Source organism: Heteronotia binoei, chromosome 11 (assembly GCF_032191835.1).
Source record: "Heteronotia binoei isolate CCM8104 ecotype False Entrance Well chromosome 11, APGP_CSIRO_Hbin_v1, whole genome shotgun sequence".
Lineage (NCBI taxonomy): Eukaryota > Metazoa > Chordata > Lepidosauria > Squamata > Gekkonidae > Heteronotia > Heteronotia binoei.
The window spans coordinates 67,912,234-67,928,993 of NC_083233.1; the positions used below are offsets into that span (position 1 = coordinate 67,912,234).

The 16,760-nt window shown below is 48.8% G+C and overlaps 1 protein-coding gene across 1 annotated transcript in view; it reads left to right on the plus strand.

Moving 5' to 3' along the window:
- Positions 1 to 4,472: 4,472 nt before the first annotated feature.
- The window catches only part of GALNT9 (polypeptide N-acetylgalactosaminyltransferase 9), a 307,400-nt gene continuing 295,112 nt past the window's right edge, over positions 4,473 to 16,760 (plus strand). The window contains exon 1 of the mRNA XM_060249993.1: positions 4,473 to 4,792. Coding sequence (XP_060105976.1) covers positions 4,480 to 4,792 — 313 coding nt within the window. The 5' untranslated portion in view covers positions 4,473 to 4,479. The remainder of the gene's footprint in view (positions 4,793 to 16,760) is intronic.

Consider the following 16,760-nt stretch of genomic DNA (forward strand, 5'->3'; position numbering starts at 1 on the left):
TGGAACTGCGTTCCTGTGCATTTAAAAAAAAAAAGCCCTGGTTGGAGCCATTTTGTCACCCTAGCGTAGAAAAGTACATGCTGCAATGTTGGTACATATAGCTTGCGTTTGGTATATTTTGCATGACAGGAAGATTTTTGTGTCATATATGTGGAGAGTGGGCCAGGGGAGTGTATATGTGGAGAGCAGGTACATGACCTGCAGAAACAAGCGTGTCGCTGCTTAAAGGGACTGTGGCTCAGTGGAAGAGCCTCTGCTTGGCATGCAGAAGATCCCCGGTTCCATCCCGGGCAGTAGATGATGCGAAAAACCTGGACCTGACACCTTGGAGAACAGCTGCCAGTCTGAGTAGATAATGCTGACCTTAACAGATCAATGATCTAATTCAGTATAAAACAGCTTCCTATTCAGTAAAACACGCCCAAGCATTTATTCAGGGTACTTCCCTATACCAACATGATGTTTTTCACATGGCCACGCATGAAGCTGCTTTAGACTGAATCAGACTCTTGGTCCATCAAAGTCAATATTGTCTACTCATTCTGGCAGCAGCTCTCCAGGGTCTCGGGTGGAGGTCTTGCACATTAACAACTGTCTGGTCCTTTTCACTGGGGATTTATTTTATTTACAAAAGTTGCCTTCCACCTTTCTGCCGTCACAAGGGTCACCAAGGTGGTGAGCGATTCCAAACATGCACGATACAATTATATTGTAAAACCATTCAATTACATTATAAAGCAATTCAAATCAGCCTTCCAAACATGCATCCCTAAAGCCATTGTATAAAGAGTTAAAAAAAAAACAGTTTAAAATATATATGTAAAAACATTGGTTAGGAAGAAAGGGTCATTGGGGAATGCCAAATGCAACAACAAAAGTCTTCATCTGCTGGCAGAAGAAGAAAACAGATGAAACTTCTTGGAGACAGAGTTCCAGAGCTTAGGTGCCACCACCAAGTAGGTTCTTTTCTGAATTGCCACCTGCCCTGTTTCAGAAGGCAGGGGCACCCAAAGCAGGGTCTATGCAGATAAGCGTAAAGAGATTAGGTGATCCTTAAGGCAGATTCAGGGGGCTGAATCTGGGACCTTCTGTATGCAAAGCAAAAGCTCTTCCACTGAGCCATAGCCAATGGAATCAGTCCAAATCTAACTGGCGTGGCAGCTTTTAAAAGGCATTACAGCTCTTACTTAGAGGGGGGAAAGTCAATGGGTTTTAGAACAGATCCATGCACCAACTATCAAAAGGCCCATTATTCTACTTCTGGGGGAAGGTGTCTGGAGAGAGGGGCTGCAGGGTGTTTATTGTAAAGAGGTGGTGCAGTACACCTGGGATAGCCAGTTTGGTTAATGGTTAAGTGTGCGGACTCTTATCTGGGAGAACTGGGTTTGATTCCCCACTCCTCCACTTGCAGCTACTGGAATGGCCTTGGGTTAGCCATGACTTTTGCAAGAGTTGTCCTTGAAAGGGCAGCTTCTGTAAGAGCTCTCTCAGCCCCACCTACCTCACAGTTTGTCTGTTGTGGGGGAAGAAGATATAGGAGATGGTAAGCTGCTCTGAGTCTCTGAATCAGAGAGAAGGGTGGGGTATAAATCTGCAGTCGTCTTCTTCTCTATGCTCACAAACAAGACTTCTTTGTAGCTGGAACTCCTTTGCATATTAGGCCACACCACCTGATGTAGCCAATCCTCCTGGAGCTTACAGCAGGCCCTGTACGAAGAGCCCCATAAACTCTTGGAGGATTGGCTACATCAGGGTTGTGTGGCCATAATATGCAAAGGAGTTCCTGCTACAAAAAAAAAAAACCCTGCTTACAATGCAGACATGCCCCTCCTCTGTCAGTGGGACCAAGCTATTTAGTGCCAGGAGGGAAAGGCTGGTTTTGCCATTGCTGCAATGTAATCCCTCCCTCCACGAAGTACAGCAAAGGGTAAATTGTCTTTTTTTAATGTGAGAAAATAAAAAAGCACACCCAAAGGGGAAATTAAACTGGAGGAGGGGGGGCAATAAACCTAAATAGGAGCGTTGAACTTGCAGCACAGGTGACCTCAACAGCAAGGGAAGATCTGTTGCAAGTCCTTCTGTGGGAAGCCTTCCATGTGCTTCCACAGCTAGGGAATGATTCCACCTGCGCTGAGAATGCAGATTCACAAGCTAATCAGGCTCCAAAACACAAAACCTGGTGAATGCTGCCTTTCATTCTAAATATCACCTGTAAGTGTTTGGTTATCTGTCAGGGGAAACTGCGCAATCTCCCCATGCTACTATTCCGAAAAGCATGCGAACAAGGAGTTCTGCCTGTCCTTGAGTGCCCTGTGCTATGGAGTTTTCTGTTAACCCTGGAAAAAGAAATGTAGAACCCATTTATTTTGGTGGAAGATCACTTATGCTGAGGCTCAAGTCTTCCTGAAGCCCTCCGTGTCTGTTCTATGGGAGCAGGCTGAAGTTAAACAGCAAAATATGTGAGTCCCCCCCCCCAAAAAAAATATAACTGTTATTAAAATTTAAAAGTCAGATACAATCAACAAATATGCATTTTATGATACAGTGTCAATCATTAAAATAATATAAAAATCTTCAGAAGATGTTAATTATAATGCAGCGTTCTAGATATTGAAATATTGCTGGAAGGATACTAATTATTTTGGGAGATGGGGGGAAGTTAGAGGAAGTATGTGGGATTTTAGGGTTGCCAACCTCCAGGTGGCACCTGGAGATCTCCTGCTATTACAATGTATGGCCAAGATCAGCCCCCCCCCTGGAGAAAATGGCTACTTTCAAGGGTGGACTCTAAAACAGGGGTGGCCAATGGTAGCTCTCCAGATGTTTTTTGCCTACAACTCCCATCAGCCCCAGCCATTGGCCATGCTGGCGGGGGCTGATGGGAGTTGTAGGCAAAAAACATCTGGAGAGCTACTGTTGGCCACCCCTGCTCTAAGGCATTATCTCCAATGAGGTCCTTCCCCTCCCCAGGCTCCAGATATTTCCCAACCCTAAGGGTCAGCTGAGATCCAAAGACTCAGTCTCTCTTATCTGCTGGTACAGGAGGCAGCCAAATCAGTGCCAACTGCAATATTATATTTTTATCTCATTGTTCCTCCAGCCAGAGAGCCAGTTTGGTGTAGTGGTTAAGTGTGCAGACTCTTATCTGGGACAACCGGGTTTGATTCCCCACTCCTCCACTTGCAGCTGCTGGAATGGCCCTGGGTCAGCCATAGCTCTGGCACAGCTTGTCCTTGAAATGGCAGTTACTATGAGAGCCCTCTCAGTCCCACCCACCTCACAGGGTGTCTGTTGTGGGGGAAGAAGATATCAAAGATTGTAAGCCGCTCTGAGTCAGAGAGAAGGGCGGGTTTATTGTGTATTTTAGGTTGTTAGCCTCCTTGAGTCTGCATAGAATAGGCGGGATATAAATATATGGTAAATAAAAAAAAATCTGCCGTCGTCTTCTACGCAGGGGGAGCGCTGGGTTAATGCTTTTCACAACATCCCTTTGGGGTAGGCTAGGCAGAGGGACCCAGCGCCTTGTCCAGGCCCAGCTCCAACTTCCTGGCTGAAACCTCAGACCCCAAATCTCCTTACCCCATGCCATTAAGAGCGTCTGTCTGTCTGTCACTCTCCTTCCCTTCTCCCCTTGCTGGGCCTCAGGGCGGGGGCGTCCAGCCCGGCTGCTGCCCCCCAACTTCACCAGGGGAAGAAGGCGACGCGGCTGGGCAGCGTGAATGTCGATGAGTTGCCTCTCCTCCCTCCCCAACCCCTCCCCTCCCCAATGAAAGCACGTGACTTCGCACCGGCGCTCTGCCAGCGGGAGAAACCGATGCGATTGCAACGCGCTCGCTCGCTCACTCACACACACACACACACACACACGCTCGCACACAGGCACGCAGGGGGAAGAGAGAGAGAGGGGGAGAGGCGGCGATCCATCCAGCGCCCTGCTTTTTTCCGCCCCCCCCCTTCCCTCTCTCTCCCTCTCCCCCCCATCCCGGTCCATCCTTTGCGCCTCGCCTTCCCTAGAGGCTGCGCTGCACCCGGAGGGGACCAGCCGGCCATCCAGCCTTTGGCTCTCGCCCGCGCCGCCCTTTCCTTGCCTCGCACGCCTTCCCTTCCCACGCTGCGAGCGCGCCTCCGTCCCGGAGCCGTGAAGAAGACGGGCTGGGGCGGGGGGAGCCCGTCTCGCCTCTGCCTGCAAAGCGACGCCCGGGGCGAAGGAGAAGGTGACCGGTGCCGCCAGCCGCCGTTGCGGGCGGCGGAGGCGGCGAGCGCGCCGTGGTGCTGAAAGGACAGCTCCCTCCGTCAGCCTGGGCTTCCTCTGCTGGCCAGCCGCTCCTCTCGCCTCCCTCTGGAACCGAGCGGAGAGAGAGGGGAAGGGGTGTGTGGAGAGGAGGGGGGGAGAGAGAGAACCGGTCCAGAACCGCCCCCCCCCCCTTTCCATCATCGCCGCCCCCACCCGCTCCTTGCAGGCAGGTCCCGCTGCCTTAGATGCTGCTCCGGCTCCGCGGGCACCGGCGACCATGCCTTGATGCCCCACAGCTCCTCGACCCAGCGGCTTCCATGGCGGTGGCAAGGAAAATCAAAACTTTGTTGACTGTCAACATCTTGGTCTTCGTGGGGATCATCCTCTTCTCGGTTTACTGCCGGATCCAGGACCGGTCCCAGGAGCTGGTGCAGATCGTCCGGAGCGCCGACCGACGGATGAGGAGCCGCAACGCCAAAGTGGGCACCCTCCTGGATCGGGACTCTATCCTGCAGCGGCTGGACCACCTGGAGGAAGTGGTGTACAACCAGCTCAATGGTAAGTAGGGGGCAGAGGAAGGGGGCGAAGGGTTAGGTGGATGGGATCCATAGGGATTCTCTAGGGTGCAATGAAATATCCATAGCTATTCTCTAGGGTGCAATTAAATATCCATAGGGATTCTCTAAGGTGCAATGAAATATCCATAGGGATTCTCTTAGGTGCAATTAAATATCCAGGGGTCATGCAGTGCTTGGAGAGCTGGCAGTCTTCACCAGGAGGATGGTGGCCTCACTGGAGACTGAGACTGAGCCTCCAGGAGCTTCACCTGTTCTGTCCCTTCTTGTCAAACAGGAAGAGAGACTTGCTGGGGAATGGTGGAAGACATGTGAGCTTCCCCCTTCTTCCTAGTTTTGTGCCAGGTCTCCAACTGAACTTGAAGTTGACTAGATAATTCTGGAGGCTGCGACCATGCAATGCAAGAAAGATATAGGAACACATCCCCTTTTGGATCATTTGCTTCCCAATTGTGAAGCGTCTCCATACTGAATCTAGTACGGTCAATTAATTCACTTTTAGACCAATCCATGCAAAGCAACTGCACCTTAAGTTTGCAGTCATCAGTAGCTTCTAAGGAGGGTAACAGCTAATGTGGACCAGTGGTTAGAGCTGTGCCTGCATCTAGCAGAGCAGCAGATTGCACTTATGCCGTGGGGTTACAGGTTTCCCAAGAAAAGCACAATATCTCTTTCTCCATTCCTCTTCTGTAAAATGGGTTCACAGGTTCAGACACACCATTATGCTACTTGATTCCTCGGTTATTCAGTGCTTGTTCTCTCTAAGTCTGAACCAACCCCATGGCTTGATTCGCCTCCATCTGGTGACAGGCCACGGAATGTGTAAGCTAAATGTATGGTGCCAACAACTACCACAGCATGAAAATACTTGGTGGGAATTTGTTAGGGAGATCATCACAGGCCTGCAGCCTATCAGAGAGAGGGACTCTGTTGTCTTGGCAATTGGGAACGCATCAGTCTGAAGCTAGGAGCTGTGGTGTGTTGAAGAGTCCATGCTGGTAGTCACGGTGAAGGGCTGGGACCCAGCCCCATGTTGTCACAGAGCTGGGAAACTTTGTAAACATTCTGAGTCCTGGCAGATAGCTGGCTGTGGAGGGTACCTATGATCATTGCCCAGAGCAGCTAGGCAGAACTGGGTTGGAGGACTTGGTCTCAGGTGCAGGCAGAACTCCTTCCTGCATCATGCTAGGAGGGGTTTACACTCCTTGTACCAGGGCTCCCTTGGAAGTTTTTTCTGTGGTTATTCAACTGCCATGGTTCATTCACTTGCAAGCTGCCACGTGAGGCTCCCATTGACAAACGCTCAAGAGAAATGCACAAAGGAGCCTGTAGAGCTTCATCACTGATGGTGTGAATGGATTCTCTTGGGTGGTGATACGGAATGGAAGTTTCACATGGGTTGCCGCCAGACCAGCGATGGGTTACTCCCAGGTCCAAGTCACCGCTCGGTGCTTTGTGAAGAATGCCAAGGCTGGAACCAGCCATAGCAAATGATCTGTTGTGACTGTCAACTCTGGGAAGCGCTTTTCATATTGCCAGAGAAATCATCACAGCAGAAGGCTGAACTGCTGTGCTGGGAACAGATTTTTATCTCCCTCTGCAATGTTCTTCAAGAGCTTTTCTCCTTTGTCTTTTTCACCGGTGTGGTTGCTGCGCACTTCCGTGAAAGGCAGAAGACTGAGAATACTTACCCCCAGAAAGATCCTGTTATTTTTTTTTATCATACTTATCTGCAGTGTTTCCTCTAAGCTGCAGAGCCTTGTGAGCAAAAATTCTACTTTGTGAGCTACTGGCATTAAAGCTGTGAGCTACTGCATAAATTAGTGTGCTCTGGGGCCATTTTTCCTCAGCTAAGACAAAAATGTGTGAGCTGGAGGCTAAAAATCTGTGAACTAGCTCATGCCAACTCAGTTTAGAGGGAACACTGCTCACCTGCCATCCCCACAGTTAGTGGAGTTTATTTTTTTAAATCAGATTGGTGTACAAATGAGATCGCGACTTGTTTGTGTGTCTAATAATAATAATAATAATAATAATAAATTTTAAGTTATACCCCGCCCTCCTCGCCAAAGCAGTCTAACCCAAGCTAGCCAATAAAACCTAATCATTCTTTGAGAAAGTGACCGACGCTTGATAAGCACTTTCCTATGTTACACAACAGCTAGATTTGAGTCCAGTAGCACCTTAAAGACCAGTAAGATGCTCAGAGAATGAACTTTCAAGAGTTAACGCTTGCTACATCAAATGCAAGACGGAGAGAGCTTTGAGTCTTGAAAGCTCATTCTCTGGAAATCTTTTTGGCCTTGAGGTTGTTACGAGACTCAAATCTTTCTCTTCTTCCACAGACCAACAGGATTGCCCACCTGAAATGATTTCCATTTTGCAGCAACTTGTAAACAGTTAAATATGAACCAGACAAGATTCATGGAGGAGTGCAATTAAATTTGCAGTTGTTCGGAAAGACAGGAGAAACTGCAGTGCCTTGTTCTGGTGAATACAATGAGAATACTTGCAGCCTGCTTGCCTTTCCTCCCTCCACAAGATTTAGGGAATTATTTTTAACGCTCAGAGGCCAATAAGGGTCCCAAAGCGCATCTGATTAAAGTTGCGTTGTTTTGAATTAGAATCGGAGCACTGAGGGGGAGCGCGGGAACTGCAGACTCCAAATGCAGACAAAGTGAAATGTTTCATTCCAGTAGGGACTTTCTGGGACTGCTGCATAAACCGGCACTACTGAATCCTTGCATGGCAGTGTGTTAATGCAGTATTACTTCCTGGTAGGAGCTCACAGTCTGCCTTTTCAAAGGGCCTCAAGACAAATCGAATAGATCAAAACTGGTAACATGGTACAGACTTGATACCCGGTAGGGGTTGGGACTTCTAGTGGGTCACAGGGGGAGCAACAAAAGGGGACAGATTTCTAGGGTTTTTGATCACCCCGGAGGGCTCGTGGAGTTGGGCAAGTTGTGTGATATATTCATGTGATGGCTGCATTGAGCCTGGGAGGTTGAAGAGCTTCAGGGGAACCAGGGGGTACCTGGGGGTGCCTCTTGTTAGCCCTGGTAGCCCGTCTGCAGGGAGGTTGAAAGTAAAAACCTATGGAAGAGAAGCATATCTATCAGAGTGAAACCGAGCTTTTGTGTAATGCATGATTAATGGGTGGAACTCATTAATAGCAGATGGGGTGTTGGCCATACACTTCTATATGCTTAAAGGGGGGGGAGTGCAAATTCATCGGCTCTTGTGGCTATAGGCTGTGGCCACTGTCATTCCAGGGGATCCCCAGAGGCCAGCATCCCCCCCTCTATGCCTTGCTAGTGGGTCTCCTGGGGCATCTGCTTGGCTGTTGACAGAAACAGAATTTTTGGTCTGATTTTACGTTCTTCTAATCTCTCAGCTTTTGAGTCCTTATGCCATCAATTGCCAATGACTCAAAGTTTACGGAGTTCATGCTTGGCTTGCAAACTTTCTGGAAGCTCCTTGCATACCCATGGGGTATGTGTGGTGGAGGCAGAGATGCTGGATTAGATAGATCTGTGGTCTGATTCAACCTAGGTGTTTCTATGAACGGGGCAGGGGGAGGGGGAGTAACCTAGTCAAAGTTTAAGTTGTTTTGAGCAACCCAAAGTTACAAGCAAGTTGCAATTCTGCATTATGGTGGTGCTTAGGTTTCAAGGTCCGTGGAGAGTTTGGAGAAATCTGCTCCCCACCCCCCTTCAAAGAATACAGTGTGCTTCATTTTCTAACTTAGTAGGGGACTTGCAGGGCAAAATAAATCCAGAGGAGATTTGCATGCGGGAATGACCTTGGGTATAAAAAGGGGGTTGGGGACACTGCTGGCTGGGGTTATCAGCCGCTGTTGACCTCTGTGCACGGAGGGCCTGTGCAGATCTCAGGGTTACGCATGTCTTTGATAAGGAGGTGCTGGGATCAACCAGAAGGACAGTAAACGTCATGCCTGCCTGGGTGCCAGTAGAAAGCATCTGCTTGACCACTGTGAAAAAAGGGATCCTGGATGAGGTGGGCTCTTTAGATACAGCCAGGGCTGGTCTGTCTGGCACCCTAGGGAAGGGTAACTTCTGGCGCCCTCCCCCACCCCCCGCACTGAGAACATCACTAAGTCAAAAGAGGGATGCTCAGTTTGGTGCCCCCAGAAGACTGGTTCCCGAGGCAATCACCCAGCTCGCCTAGTGGCAGGGCTGGCCCTGAGATACAACAGGTGACAGTCTTGTGACAGTCTTCTCTTCTGAAAAGGGAGGGAGGATTAAAGGTTTGCTTCAGCGACCCTGGCCCTGCTGGTGAGATGAATGCCCTGCCGTCTGTCAGGATCAGAACCTTTATTCACACCGTCTTGGACCAGCACAAGTCATAAGAAAGTTCACAACCGCTGCAAATAAGAAGGAACTTAAAAAAACCAACTCCCACATACGATGCGTAATGAGTGCAATTGTGAAATGCCTTCCACAAGCGTGTGCAGAAATAACAAGCCACCATTCTCTGCCTTGGGTCTTGTGCTAAAAATAACATAATAAAGATAATAAAGGAAATACTTCGTTACACAGAGAGTGATTAAAATGTGGGATTCGCGGCCAGAGGATGTCATGATGGCCGTAGGAGTAAACAGCTTTAAAAGGGGATTAGCTAGATTCAGGGATGTCTGTTAGTGGCTACTAGTCATGTTGACTGAGGAGAACCTCCACATTCAGAGCAAAGCCATGTGGTGACTTTCATGGGCCCCTCCCACCCTAGTAAAATCCAGGGGTGGAATTCTAGTAGGAGCTCCTTTGCATATTAGGCTGTGCTCCCCTGATGTAGCCAATCCTTCAAGAGCTTACAAGGCTCTTTTTTGTAAGCTCTTGGAGGATTGGCTACATCAGAGGTGCGTGGCCTAATATTGCAAAGGAGCTCTTGTTAGAATTCCACCCCTGGTAAAATCAATATCAAAAATTATTTTTGATATAACTTTGAATACAACTTTTTTTTCCTGTTTTAGGCAAAATGTAATGGTTTTTGTGGGCCCAAAAATTTCATTATGATTTTTTCCTGATGTGAGAAAAAAAAAATTCTTTGACCCCAAGAGTTTTTTTTTCCTTCTGGTTTTAAAAGAAATTGAAACATTTTCATGAGCCGCTAAAAGTATCGTGGGCCCTTGGCACTGTGGCTACAGTGTCTTATGGATAAGCCAACCCGGATTCAGAGGCTGTCAACCTCTGAACCCCAGAGCCAGGAGGCAACATCAGGGGAAGGCCTCAGCCACTATGGCCTGCTGTTGGTCCTCCAGAAGAACTGGTTGGCCAGGGTGTGAGACAGGATGCTGGACCACATGGACTATTGGCCTGATCCAGCAGGGCTTTTCTTATGTTCTTATACAGACCTCAGCCTCTATGCAATGTAGTTGGCCGTCCAGAGGAATTGGTTGGCCACTGTGTGAGAAAGGATGCTGGACCACATGGGCTATTGGCCTGATCCAACAGGGCTTTTCTTTTGTTCGTAATATGATTTCTACCACTTTAAAAGCTGTACGGATGAATTTAAAAAAAAAATATTCACGATGCTCTCGTCTTTCTTTCTTTTTTTGGCTAATTAAGAAAATCATAAATTCTTGCTTCCTCCTCTTTCTCATTACTACATGGGAGCAAAGCTCATTTGAGCCATGTGTTCTCTGTGAGATTTATAGAACCTCTGTGACAATCATAATATTTCTGGCAAAATGTCCATTATTGTGATAGGCAGGTAGGAGAATAGTCGAGAAACGTCTGTGCCACAAGTCCTGTGGAACAGAACATGGTGCATAGAAGCGCATTGCCTTTGTGAGATCCCCAGCGCCAGTTGTGCCACGTTGTTTCAGAGATGGTAGGCACCTTGCTGAACAGTAAAAAGTTTGGGTCTGCACCTTAAAAAAAAAAGTCTGGATCTGCAGCTTGAACATCAAGCAGGAATGCAACAAATCAGGTTTGGGAAAGGTATGCATGCGTCATTCTGGAGAATTACCATTGTCTATAGCTCCCAGTTCAGTGTATGCTCCAGAAGTTCCTAGCAGGGTGCCCTTGGGCACCATCGGGCTCACCAGCACCTTTCCTGGTGCTCACAAAGTGGGTTTTTTTGGAAGTAGGAAGGACCAAGTGGGGCTTTTGCCCAGCAAGCCTGATGATTGGCCGCTGGAGATTTGATTGGCTGTGCAGTTTTCTAAAAACAGTGCTTTGGCAGCAGCTGCCACCACTAGACAAGGGTATTCAGGGTGTCTGAAAGTAAGCTGCATCAGCCATGTTATGGTTAGCCCCACCTCCTGTAGCATCGTGGCAGTTGCATCCACTATGTTGAGTCAGAACTCCAAAGGTGCTCAACAGGCTGAAAATGTTTGAGAACCCCTGGTATACTCACTCAGTAGCAAACTTGTGTTAAGAACGTAAGAACAGCCCTGCTGGATCAGACCAGGGGTCCATCTAGCCCACCATCCTGTCTCACACAGTGGCCAACCAGTTCCTCTGGAGGGCTAACTACAGAGCATAGAGGTCGAAGCCTTCCCCGGATGTTGCCTCCTGGCTCTGGAATTCAGAGGCTGCCTGCCTCTGAATGTGGAAGTTCCCTGTGGCAATTATTGGTGGTTGATGTTTGTGATTGACATTATAGGATCAGTCAAGACTTTTTTTCCAGGCCAGTTTGGCCAGGGATCCTGGAGGTTTTCGCCATCTTCTGGACATGGAGCAGGGCTCACTGTGGGATGTATGTGTGTGGGGAAGGTATTTGTGAATTTCCTGAGTTGTGCATGGGGTTGGACTTGATGACCCTTTGCAACTCTGTGGGTGATTACAGATGGCCCTCTCAGGGCAGCATGAAGCCGCCCCAAGGAGAGCTGACCAGAAAAGGGGAGGACTAGAAGCCTCCAGATGGCATGCAGCCTGCCCCTGGAACAGGGACAGGCTGCGTGCACCCTGGAGGAGCTTCCAGAGTGCTCGTGTGTCTCCCTGCCACTCCTTGAAGCCACCTCGGAATTTCCAAGGCAGCTTTGATCCGGCCCTAGGTGGGCTGCAATCAGGATGGGGATGGGAGACAGATGTGCGCATGTGGACATGCTTTTTTGGTCTGCCTGCCTCCCGTCCCCAGGCTGGCTTAAACTGCCTTTCTGTTATCACCCTAGGATTCTAACCTTTAGTCACCATGGCAGATAGCCAAGCAGAAACTCATTTACGTATTAGGCCACCCACCCACCCCCGATGTCATCATTGTTTTGCATAGGATTTTTTTGTGGGTGTGACGGGATCAAGGGGTTAATGGAGAAGCTGAGGACTCAGAGAGCCCTGAGTCATGTGACCCGAAGGTGGGGGCCAGGGGTGCTCAGAACTCTCAAATCCTGAGTGACAGCTAACGGCTCAGAGGTTGACTGTCAGAAAAAAAAAAACGGTCAGAAAGGGAGAGTTGGACTCAGAGTGTGTGGGAGAGGCTTGGTGTGAAGAGAAGCTCTATATACACTCTGTGAAATCAGCCAGGTGGCTGAGCGTGAGGCATATCTCTAGGTCATGAGTGCCCTCTAAGGAAGAGGAAGGTGACAGAGAGTGTCTAAGTGGAAGACCTTAGTGATCACAGACATAGGATACACTGCTCCTAGGAGTTTATAAGGTGGCTGAGGGAGAGCTGTGGGTCTGAGGGAGTCAGGAGAGCTGGGGCTTGTCAAACCAGATGACTCGAGGGATGAGGCACTCAAAGCCCAAGAGGCCAGTCTGATTAAAGTTTAGGAGAATGGATTCATCGAAGAACTATGTACCCTGAAATACCTCAGAGCATTGCTGGAGGGTGTAGCCGACATACTGTGTAGTCAATGTTATTCCTACAAGATACAAACTAGCCTCTGTATATACATCCCATCCCCCAGTTAAAGCCTATTTTGTAAATAAAGAACTATAGTTTGCTGTTACGTTCTCTGGTGCCTGTGTGATTGGGAAAGACTTCAAATCTGCAGTGGTCCCCTGTTCATCTGCCATATCAGAACCCTGAAGAGACTAACGTATATTTAGCTGCCCTCGCTGAGGCTAGAGGCGATAGGCTGGCATCGCCATAATAGCAGAGGGTGTGATAGTGGGGAAAGCCCAGCAGGACCTCATTTGCATAGTAGGCCACACCCCCTGACACCAAACCAGCCAGAACTACGTTCCTGCTCAGAAAAAGCCCCGGCTAGTAGCTACTGCTAGACCTCTCCTCCAAGAATCTGTCTGATCCCTTTTAAGGTTGTCTGTGCCTCTGGCCATCACTGCATCCTCTGGTAACACCACCTCCAAACTGTAATCACTTGCAGTGTAAAGAAGTATTGCTTTATGTTCATTGTTCTGTGTATGTACAATTGCTTCTGTGTGGGAGAAAGTCCAGAGGGACCTTCTGGGATGTAGCTGCCATTGTGACGGTGGCTGAATTTGCCCCCGGTGATCTTCAGCTATGGAGAATGAAAGCCGCTTTTATGCGCATCACCCCATCCTTGGGTCTGTTCTCTCAGGCCTCCTCGGGTATGATGGGATGTCAGGAACCAGCTTTGAGACAGAGGTTGTGTGTCAATTCTGATCTGTATGTTTGCGACATGCATCTGTTTTCATCGCCAGGAGATTCAGACTCTAGTCCCTGCCTTGACACGGAATGGCTGGGCGGCCTTGGGCAACCGGCTCTTCCTTGACTTCATTTTTTTATGAAGACGGATGAGCAAAAAAAGCCATTGTGCATTCGGCATGCTGAAAGGGATGTGGAAGTCATGATGCGTTCGTCCCCAAAGGAATGTTCAGGCTCTTTCCCTTCCCGACTGTTGAAAAGACATTTTAGCAGAAACAAATGTACTCACTTGTGCCTCTCCGCTAAGTACCGGGGCGGGGGTGGGGGGGAGTTGGTGGCTCTGACTTGTTGCAGAGATTTCTGGTGTTTTGCTGCAGCCTGAAGGGATTTTGTGTTGGACTCAGTGGTGCAAGGCAAAAAGCAGGCTTGCCAGCTCCCAGGTCAGGGAAAAGGATTCCCTACCTTCAACTAAGAACCCTGTGGCACAGAGTGGTAAGCTGCAGCACTGCAGTCCAAGCACTGCTCATGACCTGAGTTCAATCCCGGAAGAAGGTGGGTTCAGGTAGCCGGCTCAAGGTTGGCTCAGCCTTCCATCCTTCCAAGGTCGGTAAAATGAGTACCCAGCTTGCTGGGGGGGAAAGTGTAGATGACTGGGGAAGGCAATGGCAAACCACTCCATTAAAAAATTCTGCCAGAAAACATCATGATGTGATGTCGCCCCATGGGTCGGTAACGACTTGGTGCTTGCACAGGGAACTCCCTTTTACCTTTACTTTACCCTCAAGTACCTTTGCCTGACACTGCTCCAAGAAGCAGCAGGAGAAAATATTTTTGTAAAAAAAATTAAAGTTAAAATATGCATTCCCAATACATGCTCTACCTGAGATCCTTTAATGGCACCGCATATGCCATTTTATTTATTACTTCCTGTGAAAACCCAGAAGTGACAAAGGGTAGGTCTAAGAATTGCTAGAAACTCTGTGGTATATACAGAGTTTCTGGTGATTCTTAGAGCTACCTTATATCACTCCTGGGTTTGCAGGGGAAAGTGACATGATGGTGCAGACAGCCCAGAGCCCCCCCCACCACCACCACCACCAGCCCCAATTCCTGCTGGTTACCAAGTGTGGCCTGATAGGACTGGATGGATGGGAAGCAGAAATCATTAAGGTTGCTTGCTGCGCACATGAAAGTGCCTGATGCCAACCTGGCCAAGTACTGTCTACTTCTTAGGCTTAGAGACATCTTCCCCAACACTTCCTATCTGCGGTCCTTTAACTGGAAATTTTCAGCACCCTTTAACTTCCTGCATGCAGAATGTGTGCCCTTCCACTAAGACAACCCTTCTCCATTGCCTTCTAGGGGTGTGCATTTAGATATACCAGAGCTGAAAATATACTTGAAGGAGGTGTATTTTGGAATCCAAAAAGTCTGAGTTTTATATCAGAAAAACAGCTGGAGCAGATTGCTTCTGCTTCTCAGCTGTTTGTTGGGCTTCTGCTGCAGTCCCTTTAATGTTTAAAGGGACTGCAGAAGACAGGATCAGCTGTGCTGGTAGAGAGCACAGTTCACACCTCCAGTTCAGCTTCAGGCTGGCTTCCCACCACCACCCCACATTTCCCCCCAGGTCTATTGGGCATGAAAAAATTCAGGATTGTACCAGTATGCCAATCTGGGATTTTTCAGGAATCTTATTTTTTTCCCCTGGTCAAATAGACCTGAACTAATGAGTACTCAGCTTGCTGGGGGGAAAGTGGAGATGACTGGGGAAGGCAATGGCAAACCACCCCATAAAAAGTCTGCCATGAAAACGTTGTGAAAGCAACATCACCCCAGAGTCGAAAACGACTGGTGCTTGCACAGCAGACGACCTTTACCTTTAAATACATTCTTATTCCATCCATAATAAAAATCCAGGTCTACCATTAGGGGTGCCAATTCCAATGCAAGAAATATCTGGGGAATTTGGGAGTGGAGCCAGGAGACTTTGGGGTGGAGTCAGGATCAAGGTTGTGACAAGCACAATTGAACTCCAAAGGGAGTTCTGGCCATCACATTTAAAGAGATCGCACTCCTTTTAAATGCCTTCCCTCTGTTGGAAATAACGAAGGATAGGGTCACCTTCTTTGGGGGCTCATAGAATTGGACCCCCCCCCCGCCCAATCTTTTTGAAACTTGGGTATTTTGGGGCGAGGCACTGGATGCTATATGGAAATTTTGGTACCTCTACCTCAAAAGACAGCCCCCCCCCCAGAGCCCCAGAGCCCCCGGATTAATTCTCCATTATTTCCTATGAGAATAAGTCTCCATAGGGAATAATAGAGTTCCCAGCAGATGTTTCCCTCCCTTCCCCCCCCACTTTCTGATGACCCTGAAGTGGGGGGAGGGCCTCCAAACCGGAGGATCCCCTGCCCCTACCTGGGGATTGGCAATCCTATCTACCATCCATAATAAAAATGTCAGCTGACAGCCCGGAAGCAAGTTTTTTTTTTGGGGGGGGGGTGGGGTGTAAGAAAGAAAGAGCACAACATAATTTAGAGGTTCCGGAGCTCTGCTCCAGTGAGCTCCTGCCCAAAATGAGGCCTGACTACACCGTTTGATGCTAACACTGGGGAAGTGGGGGGGGGGGGATTTATCTAGCAGGCTGTGTCGGACCCAAAGTGACACCTCCACACTTCCCCTTGCTCTGCCTGTCTGGTCTTGCAGCCTGAACTTCCTACAGTTTGTCTAGGGTTAGGAAGGCAAAGACACCACGGAATCTTTTTTTTTTTTCATGCTTGTTAGGAGTGCTAATCCCTGGGGTTCCATCTGGCAAACAATAATGACTCTTCCAGTAAATAAAGAGCTTACAGGTTGTGCAAAGGTGCCTTGGGGAACACGCGGCCGGTTGCCTGCATCTGCCTGCCGCCTGTTGCTCTTGCAATTCGACTGTGATCCTAACCCCCTCCTTTTCTTTGCCATATATATTCCACTGCAATCCGTGGGATTTGTTTGAGAGGTTTACATGACAAATAGCAAGCGGCAGTAGCCAAAGTGTTTGCAATTGGACCAGTGAGATTTCAAGTCCCTGCTTTGCTTCAGTTCACCAGGTGCCCTAGGGTCACCCTAGGGCGCCCTAGCCTACCTCACAGGGTCATTGTGAAGGATTACTGAGGAGAGGGCTAGAGTCTGGAGAACTGGGTTTGACTCCCCACACCTCCTCCACATGAAGCCTGCTGGGTGACCTTGGGCCAGTCACAGTTCGCTCAGAACTCTCTCAGCCCCACCTACCTCACAAGGTACCTGTTGCGGGGAGAGGACTTATAAGCAGCTTTGAGACTCCTTAAGGTAGAGGAAAGCAGGAAATAAAGATCTGCACTGTTTCATCTGCCCGCTGAGTTCTCTGGAGGAAGGAAAAATGTGATCTCTTGGCCGAACTT